Genomic DNA, 10,069 nt, shown 5'->3' with positions numbered 1-10,069 from the left:
CTGAACACACACACACACACACCCACCCACCCACCCACCCCCTCTCCCAGGGCATGTCATTCTTATCTCACAAGCCCTGCCTTGGGAAAGGAGACCACTTATGGTGGCCCAGTTAGATGGTCCTGGGTTCAAATCCTGAAGCGATCTGCCGTTTGGATTGCAAAAAACCACAGGGAAGTTGAGTCAGGGCTGAGATGCTGGATGTATTGTTCTGAAAGCCCAGAAAGCATTAACAGATTTTTAAACTTCTATTGAACACTTCTGGTTCTATTTAATACAGAAAGCAGTTTCAGAATTAGTGGAATAGTTAATTTTCCATTCACTGATAGGGTAAACTAATGAAATATACATGGTTAATCCATATGAAGAATGCATTGTTAGTTTTTTTGTGCCTATTCTCTTATTCGTGGGGGAATTCCAGAAATCACTTAGGTAACACCAAATCCTTTGGGTTGGACAGATGGAACATTTAAATGAATCTGTCTTATTCTGTAGAGGAAATTAGACAGCCTTTCTCAGGAGATAATCTCAGGGAAAGTTCCTAGCCAGAGGGCTACTCTCCGAGTCTTACAGTTGCCTGATCCTTACTTTTGTATCTTTTATAACAGTTGAAATTCTCCAGCCACCTCTGTGTTTTGTTAATATTAGTCTCTCCTATGAAATTTTGTGATCAGAGCAGCAGAAATTTTGGGTTCTTATCTGTATCTCTAGCACTTGGGACAGTGCTTGTCACACCCTAACTGCCCAGGACATGTGTGTGGGAGAAATCTTATAAAAAATGGGCTCTTGTCTGTCTTAATTTGCAGAATCCATCATGGAAAGGCTTTATGTCACCCTCAGTTTTCTCGGTGACCCCCACAGAGGTCAGTTTCAGTAAAGGCATGGAGATGGTTTCCCCAGATCTTGTTGGACATCCCACTCTCAGGTAGTGGGCCCCCATGCTCTCCCCTGTGAGGCTCCCAGGTACCTTTGCATGTTTTCTCATGGATGCAGTCCTGACACATCTCTGGGCAGCGCTTGCACACCCCTTCCATGGCCACATGCCTCTCAGGGCAGGTTTCCCGGCACACCCCCTGGTCTAGGACAAGGCCTCTTTCGCAGGACTGACAGTTGGTGGCATTTCCTTCACAAGTTCTGCAGGAAGAGCTGCAGTGCTCACAGGTATCGTTATCTGCGTAGAAGCCCCTATGGGGAGAAGAGGGAGCCACTAGACAAGCTTTCCAACTAGGGAGTTGATTCACACCTGGCAGTCAAGAATTAGGGCTGAAAATGGAAGGACTATGGCTGTTGTCAACTAAAATGAATTCATCAGATTTCCTGGGGAAGGCGCTTAAAAAAAAAATCAGGTTTAAAAAAAATTAAATGAAAGAGGTAGGTATTATCCTTGTGAATTTAGGGTGTTTGAAAACAACTTTTTAATTTGTGTATAGTTTAGTCATCTTCTGATTTTCTATTTTATCTCCTAATTTTTGTTCTCTTTTTTTTGTTAGAGTAGAAAATGCTTTTTATCCCATTTAATACGGTTTTAATTTAAAAACAGTTTAAAATGTAACAGTTAAAATATTTTTAAAAGGCTCTAAAGGTTTAATGACATATACAGTTTTTGCATATGGAAAGGTGGGGAATGCCCTTGGAGTTAACACCTAGAACACGGGGACCACCTCTGACCCCGTAGGGTACTTGTAGCCAGCAACTGGACCCTGTGGAATGGGGATACCCCTCTTGCCTTAGAGTCATTGTAGCCACTACCCTTTCAGTTGAGGCCACTGAGGAAATTGCTGTGGAATCCCCTTTAGCCATTTTTGTTCCTTGTGTAGTAGAGATACTCCTGAATTCTCATCACATTCATTTCTCAGCCAGACAGTTTCTATGAAGTCTTTTTGTTAACTGCTCCTCACCTAATTCCTTTATGTTAGAATAACCGTAACCCGACTACTCTTCTCCCTTCTGTCGCCCATGAAGTAGCTCACCTCTGCTTAGTGCTGATGACCACCTTCTGATTCCTCGTACTGATCTACAGGAGACTCCACTGGGCAGCACTGACTTCTCATGGTTTACTGATGGTCTCATTTAACAAGGTGACAATAGTAAATAGGGTACCGGGTATGTTAGTACCACTCCTTTTGATATTGTTGAGGCAGCGTCTTTAGCTATGGCTACTTTAACTGAACAGGCTGAATCATATGCTCTTTTACAGGTTTGTACTTTAGCCAAGGACAAAACTGCCACTATTTAAATTGCTTTTAGAGTAACTCGTGGTTTTGAAATATTGTGGAAGCAATGGAAATAAAACTTAAAATGCCCCTTATGTGTAAGAATTAGTGAATATACTTTTTGCCCATCACTTTAGCTATTATGGTTTTGGGGCTTCTCACTTGACTCTCTGGAAGCTAAGGGAAACCATCTTGTTGATATTTTTGCAAGGAATCCTGCTCTTAAAGGGACCAGTTGCAGCCAAATGATATTTTATAATATCTTTTTCCAAATGATTTAGAAAAACTGGCTAGAAAGGTACAACAGCTGGCCTCAGAAAAAGAAAAACAGGTTTGGAAATTCAACAGTTGTTAGTTGGATAAAAAGAGAAAACTCTCATTTGGACTGTATAACAAGCCAGTCCTACTGGAGATTCTGAAACTCCCACTCCCCACCGCTGGTTACATGCATTAAACCTTCAGTCTGTGACGAAATGATAAACTTCATGAATCAGTATTAATGGGGAAACATTAACAAGGCCACAAAAAATATTTACCTTACTTGTTCTGCTTATCCAAACTACAACCCAGGGAAGCCTCTTCCTACTGTTCCTCGACATTTTAAACTGCCCAGACCACTTGAGGTCTGGCAAATGGATTACATAAAATTTCCTCTGTCTAATGGATGTAAATAAGCTTTAGCCATGGTCTGTATGTTTTCACACTGGATTGAAGCCTTCCCTTGCAGGCAGGCTACTGCCTTTTCTGTGACTAAAATTAATCCCTTTAGAAAAGATTATCTTTACCTGGAACTTATTGTGATTGAGGAACCTATTTTATTGGCCATGTACTTAGGTCTGCACTGTATGGCCAGTTTTACAACTTTTCACTTGCTTAACTACCCTCAATCCTCTGGTTTAATCTAATGCACTAATGACATTATTAAGACTCAGTTGGCAAAATTTGTAGAGGCCCTCCCAATACCTTAGGGCTTCCCTGGTGGCTCAGATGGTAAAGAATCTGCTTGCAATGCGGGAGACCCAGATTCGATCCCTGAGCCAGGAGGATTCCATGGAGAAGGGAATGGCTACCCACTTCAGTATTCTTGCCTGGAAAATCCCACTGACAGAGGAGACTGGCGGGCTACAGTCTTTGGGGTTTTAAAGAGTTAGACGTAACTGAGCAACTGACACTTTCCAAATACCTTGGTCAAAAGCATTGCCATTGGTACTTCTGAATCTCATATCCACCCCTTTTGAAATTCATAAACTCTCACCACTTGAGATAGTCATAGGATGCTCATTGTACTTGACTTCTACTTCTTCTGACCCTCAACTGATAAAAGGAGAGAAACTTCAGTGTTGGAAGGGCCTAATTGCTTTTATTAAAAAGAACCATGTTTTAGTACAGCAATCTTTCCATGGTGTGGCCATGGATTACATCCAAACAGGCAATTTTTCACAAAGAGAAACAAAGCTGCCAAGCCAAGCTGGGTATTATATGTCCCTCAGACTTTATCTCCCCTGTTTTTTTGATAAACATAAAAATGGGGGAATCCCATGGTAATCAGACCACCCTACTCAAGACAGGAAAACACATACTTGTGATTTCATAGTCTGCAGATTTTCAGGTCAGTTTAATAGCATCCCTGTTGCTCAAAAAAAGGAAAAAGGCTGCCATGTATCCATGTGTGTGCATTTGGAGGATAAAAATCTCTTCTCCCTGCTGGGTTTTATTACCCTGACCCTTTCACTATTAAGCCTCTTTTAAAATACCCAACTGGGGAGGCAACTTGAAAATATTATGCTGAATAAAATAAGTCACAAAGTTACAAAAAGTTACAATAAGTTACAAAAAGTCACAATCTGTATTATTTATATAAAATGTTCAATAGGCAAATCTCTAGAGACAAGGTAAATTAGTGGTTGCTTAGGGTTGTGGGAAATTAGGAATAACTGCTGAAAGGGTACAGAGTTTTCTTTTGGGGGTGATGGAAAGATTTTAAAATCAATTGTGGTGATAGTTGCACAAGTCTCTCACTATACTAAAAATCATTGAATTGTATACTTTATGTGGGTAAATGGTGTGGCATGTGAGTTATATCTCAACAAAGCTGTTACAAGGAAAAAAGAAACCCTGGTTGAACAAGAAGGTGACATTGTGTAGTGGTTAAGCACATGGATTTCAGTGCTAGAGAGATTTGGTTTGAAATCCTGACCGTGCCATGTATTAGCAGTGTGACTTAGGGCATGCCACCCTTTTTTTCATCTGTGAAGTGAGGGAGATAATGGTATAGTGTCCCTCCATATCTGTAGGAGATTGGTCCAGGACCTGACGTGAGTGCCAAAATCCATGGATGCTCAAGTCCCATAGTTAGCCCTTTATATCTGTGGTTCTGCATCTGTGGGTTTGGCCAACTGTGGATTGTGTAGTACTGTATTTATTGAAAAAAAAATAAAGGGGATGGTGCATTTGAAACTCTTAGCACAGTGCCTAGATATTGCAAGATCTCAGTAAGTATCTGTTTTTAAATGGTTTCTTTTCCCTTGGAATCTCTTAGCTGTTTGTGTATTAAGGACCTGAGAAGTATGACATTGATTGATGTAAACCTTCCCTACTGGATTATAAGCCTGTTGCAAACTCAGACTCCCTTCACTTGACTTTATCTTAGCTTCTAGTATCAATTCTTAACACCCAATAGGTATCTGTAGAATTGAATTGTATATGTTTGCCTTCTATGATAGATTGGATGCTTCTTGAGGGTCAGTTCCTTGACTTATATTTGTATGCTATAGGATCAGTCTCAGTAATGGATATAAACAGGTCATTAGAAAACAGGAGTTGTTTTTATTTGCAGCAGGCAAATAAAATTTCTAGTTCCTTTAGATGTTGGCTGCTTCCTCAAACCCATTTCTTGCCTCCCTCTCTCCACTCTTCCTGGCTGTTAGTGTTGTGATTTTTGTGGGTTTTCAGGGGCGAATCTCGTTCAGCCTACGTCAGTCCTTATATTTCCATTCTCCTTGCCAGGGATCAGTTTAGGAAGGTGTTAGTGATGCATTCTGGCTGATGAGATGTGAAGGGAAGTCTGAGGAAGTTTTGTTTCCTCTTAAAAAGAGATAAACAAGAAGAAAGGCACCCTTTTCTGTCTCTGGTTATTGCAGCTTGGGATGATGATGTTGGGGATGGGCAGGCAACATGAACTCTGGGGAGGACAAGCTATGGAAGATACGAGAGCACAATGGAAAGATTGTGGGTTTCTAATGAAGCATTGGCCACCAAAATAATAAATGCTACACTTCCAAACTTTGTATCATATGCATAAATAAACACCATATTTTGTGCCAGGCCCTTTGACATCTTTGTTTCTTGTTACTGAAATTTTCCTGATGAACTTTTCCACTTGCTATTCCCACTTCCCATTTAGGTAAATCTTGGAGCCAGGACCATTGATAGGAAGAGTAAAGGAATTGTAAACCAGGGGACAGAGGAAGCCATGAGGAATCAATAAATAACTAAGCAGGCATTGCTCTCTGTTTATTATCTGTGATTCATACCTCTCTTTCAACATGTAGAAGAGGTTCATGCCTTCCACAGCTTATCACAACCTCACTTTTGTCATGGGAAAAAAAAAACAAAAACCCTGACAACTATTTGATCATAAATACAAGGTAAAATAAAGAACATATTTTCATAAGAGTAAAAATATATACATCTTGTGGTCAGAAGGGAGAAGCATGCATCTGGTCTTAAGTAAGCTTTGGCTGCTGTGGCTGAGAGTGATGTCAGCCAGTTAGGCAGGGAGGAGGACATAGGTGCTCTAACTAGGCAAGAGAAGAGGTCTTTGGTGAATAGGGAGGAATTGCCCCCAGTGTTGCAGGAGAAGGAACACAGAGTAGCAAGCAAAAGGAAGAGGAAAACTTACTCAGGGCACCTGGTGGAGCACCTGCCTTGGTGGAGGAAGAGAGGGCGGTCTGGCCGCGTTTGGCACTTTTGGCAAAGATTGACTTCAGAGCAAGAGGCGCAGTCCTCTGTGCAGTTCTCGCAGCTGCCGCTCCTCACCGAGGGCCACATGCCTTGGGGACAGGATGGAACGCAGGTCTGAGCCAGCAGATAGGTGCCTGGAGTCCCAGGGAAGAAGACAGGTCAGATGATCGTCAGGTGTCTCCTCTAACAGTACACGCACCCAAGCAGAGAATTGACACTCCCAACAGCTTTTTTAACTGCTCAGGAGATCCAGGTTTGATCTCTGGGTTGGGAAGATCCTCTAGAGAAGGAAATGACAACCCACTCCAGTATCTTGCCTGGAAAATCTCATGAACAGATGAACCTGGCGGGCTATAGTCCATGGGGTCAGATACAATTTAGCAACTAAACATTAACAACAAAGACCCAAGTATCCGGAACACTTATTTCAGGATTACCAAAACATCTTTAGTGATGCAGATGGTGATTGCAGCCATGAAATTAAAAGACGCTTACTCCTTGGAAGGAAAGTTATGACCAACCTAGATAGCATGTTGAAAAGCAGAGATATTAGTTTGCCAACAAAGGTCCATCTAGTCAAGGCTATGGTTTTTCCTGTGGTCGTGTATGGATGTGAGAGTTGGACTGTGAAGAAGGCTGAGCGCCGAAGAATTGATACTTTTGAACTGTGGTGTTGGAGAAGACTCTTGAGAGTCCCTTGGACTGCAAGGAGATCCAACCAGTACATTGTGAAGGAGATCAGCCCTGGGATTTCTTTGAAAGGAATGATACTAATGCTGAAACTCCAATACTTTGGCCACCTAATGCAAAGAGTTGACTCATTGGAAAAGACTCTGATGCTGGGAGGGATTGGGGGCAGGAGGAGAAGGGGACGACAGAGGATGAGATGGATAGATGGCATCACCAACTCGGTGGACATGAGTTTGAGTGAATTCCGGGAGTTGGTGATGGACAGGGAGGCCTGATGTGCTGTGATTCATGGGGTTGCAAAGAGTCGGACACGACTGAGCAACTGAACTGAACTGAAGTCTTCTAGGATGAGTTAAAACTCTAGAAAGGAAATTGACAACAGAAGACTTTTGGCTTGTTTCTTTGACTTTCCTATTGGTATTGCTGCAGGTTACCATGGGGCTTCCCTTTGCCCAAGAGATCTGTCTATTAAGACCTCTGTCTTCCTTGTGTGAGGCAGTTGTGTATACACAGTTCAATGGAGTCTGCTCTGCATCTCAAAGCATATCTGTTGGGTCACTGACACAGTAGCAACCCTTCCACCCAACTGCACCTTTAATGGACAGTCCATCTATTTAGTTTTAATTGAAAAAAATAAGATGCACCATCATTAAAACAACCCAGAAATCACTCTGAACTCCAAAATTCCAAGAAAATTGTCAGGTTTTTTTTTGTTGTTGACTTTTATATATTGTAGAAGTAGAATTGTGGCAGATAGCACATTCTAACATAATGATCACTTTAATGGGAGTATAATATTCTTAGTTTCTAATGTGCCATATTGATAAACTGTCACCTTAATTCAGGGGAGTTGTTTCTGACTTGATTTTATAGATGATGAAGCCGTTAATTTGTTGAGCTGCTGTTGTGCTTTTTTCCCCTCCCCTAAATTCAGTACCAAAAATAAAGAAAATTACCAGATAGACACTTCATCCCCTTGTAGATTCTCTACCTTAGTTCTTTTCTTTCAGCTATGCTATGCTATGCTAAGTCCCTTCAGTCGTGTCCGACTCTGTGTGACCCCAGAGATGGCAGCATACCAGGCTCCCCCATCCCTGGGATTCTCCAGGCAAGAACACTGGAGTGGGTTGCCATTTCCTTCTCCAATGCATGAAAGTGAAAAGAGAAAGTGAAGTCGCTCAGTCGTGTCCGACTCCTAGCGACACCATGGACTGCAGCCCACCAATGCACTTTATTTATTTATTTTTTTAAATTTTATTTTATTTTAAAACTTTACTTAATTGTACTAGTTTTGCCAAATATCAAAATGAATCCATCACCGGTATACATGTGCTCCCCATCCTGAACCCTCCTCCCTCCTCCCTCCCCATACCATCCCTCTGGGTTGTCCCAGTGCACCAGCCCCAAGCATCTAGTATCGTGCATCGAACCTGGACTGGCATCTTGTTTCATACATGATATTTTACATGTTTCAATGCCATTCTCCCAAATCTTCCCACCCTCTCCCTCTCCCACAGAGTCCATAAGACTGTTCTATACATCAGTGTCTCTTTTGCTGTCTCGTACACAGGGTTATTGTTATCATCTTTCTAAATTCCATATATATGTGTTAGTATACTGTATTGGTGTTTTTCCTTCTGGCTTACTTCACTCTGTATAATAGGCTCCAGTTTCATCCACCTCATTAGAACTGATTCAAATGAATTCTTTTTAATGGCTGAGTAATACTCCATTGTGTATATGTACCACAGCTTTCTTATCCATTCATCTGCTGATGGACATCTAGGTTGCTTCCATGTCCTGGCTATTATAAACAGTGCTGCGATGAACATCCACCAATGCACTTTAAAAGAACAATGGAACCTCTAGAAATGTCGGGCAGCCAGAAACCCTAGCAAACTCTGTGGCCAAATTAATCACTAACTTAATCGTGCTTTGGATAAGAACCATTTCTTTTCTTTTTTGTTCTGGTCCCTTGAAAACTAGTTTTTATTATAGGGCAGTGTTTGGGTCCCTGTGTTTCTCCAGAGTTCCTACTGTGACAGCAACATGCGATGGGACTATACCATGAGATGCTGACAAATAACTGAATTGGCTTGGCCACTGCTTCCTCCTGTAACATGCCACACTGACCTTTTGGACATGAAGTGCACAGGGTTGCCGATCCATGGCAGGTTTTACAAGAAGAATGGCATGACTGGTGTCTTCTCAAAAGGTCTGTATAAGGAGAGAAACAAGAAGTCTGCCTCTTTTGAACAGGTGCATAGCATTGTTGGGACAATCTCATGAGTAATCTTGTTTCCCTTTTCACCCTAAATAGACCCTTCAGTTTGATAGTAGTTAAATGTTGGCACCACCCATTGCCTGCCAAGTGGACTTCATTAATTTTATTTTCCTTACTCCTTCATTGACAATTGATGTCAAGACTTTCTTTGCAAATTTCCAGTGGCAGGATAGCCTTAAATATAGGGAGATATTTGAACTAACAGATGTTACTTATTTTATGTTTTGTAAACGTGTGGTTGTATGTATGTGTGCTGGAGTTTCTGTGTCAAAGGTAATCACTTATTTCTCCAAGATTCTTTGATGATCACTTTTCTTTACTCCAGGATGATAACTGAGAATTCATTGTGCCCCCTCTTTTTGTGTGTGTGTGTGTGTTCTTTAGGACCAGATTTCATAAACTGGTCAGTGTTTGGGTCTCTCTGTTCTTCATAGTAGCCACTGTGGGATGCAGCCTAAATTGATCTTTTAAATTTGTCCAAAATCATCATTAAACATCAGTAGCCATCAGAGAGCTTGCTGGCTGGTCAGTGACAGGAAGGTCATCCCAGGTTAATAAGCCATTAATCTGAGAAACATGCGAGCTGCTTCTCCTTTCTTCCCCCGCAACCATTCGCTGGGCAGGTTTTGTCAGGAAGACAGCAGCAACTCAATGGGATAGTTGTGTAACAAAGAAAACAGCCTCAGTGACGTCACTCACTCAGTACACACAGAGATCTTGACTAAATTCCAGTAATTGCTCAGGAATTAGCATGACTCATACAGGGGAAATTTAGAAAAAGAAGTTCTAGCTCAGAATATGTCACACAAATGGCCCTGAAGTTCAGTCAGTGATTATTGTTGGCATCTTACCATTCCCCTCCCTTCCTTCCTCCCCGTTTTTCCTCTTTCCTCCCTGTCTTCCTCTCTCCCTCCCTTCC

General features: G+C 41.7%; 1 protein-coding gene across 1 annotated transcript in view; it reads right to left on the bottom strand.

The window, feature by feature from the left end:
* Positions 1-10,069, bottom strand: part of PCSK5 (proprotein convertase subtilisin/kexin type 5) — a 610,290-nt gene that overhangs the window by 31,305 nt on the left and 568,916 nt on the right. The window contains exons 33-35 of the mRNA XM_010844912.1: positions 9,000-9,083; positions 6,115-6,310; positions 968-1,185 (exon numbers count right to left, since the gene is read on the bottom strand). Coding sequence (XP_010843214.1) covers positions 968-1,185; positions 6,115-6,310; positions 9,000-9,083 — 498 coding nt within the window. The remainder of the gene's footprint in view (positions 1-967; positions 1,186-6,114; positions 6,311-8,999; positions 9,084-10,069) is intronic.

Source organism: Bison bison, unplaced genomic scaffold (assembly GCF_000754665.1).
Source record: "Bison bison bison isolate TAMUID 2011002044 unplaced genomic scaffold, Bison_UMD1.0 scf7180017864212, whole genome shotgun sequence".
NCBI lineage: Eukaryota > Metazoa > Chordata > Mammalia > Artiodactyla > Bovidae > Bison > Bison bison.
Note: the sequence above shows the minus strand (reverse complement) of the source record. Positions and strands in the feature narration are given on the sequence as shown.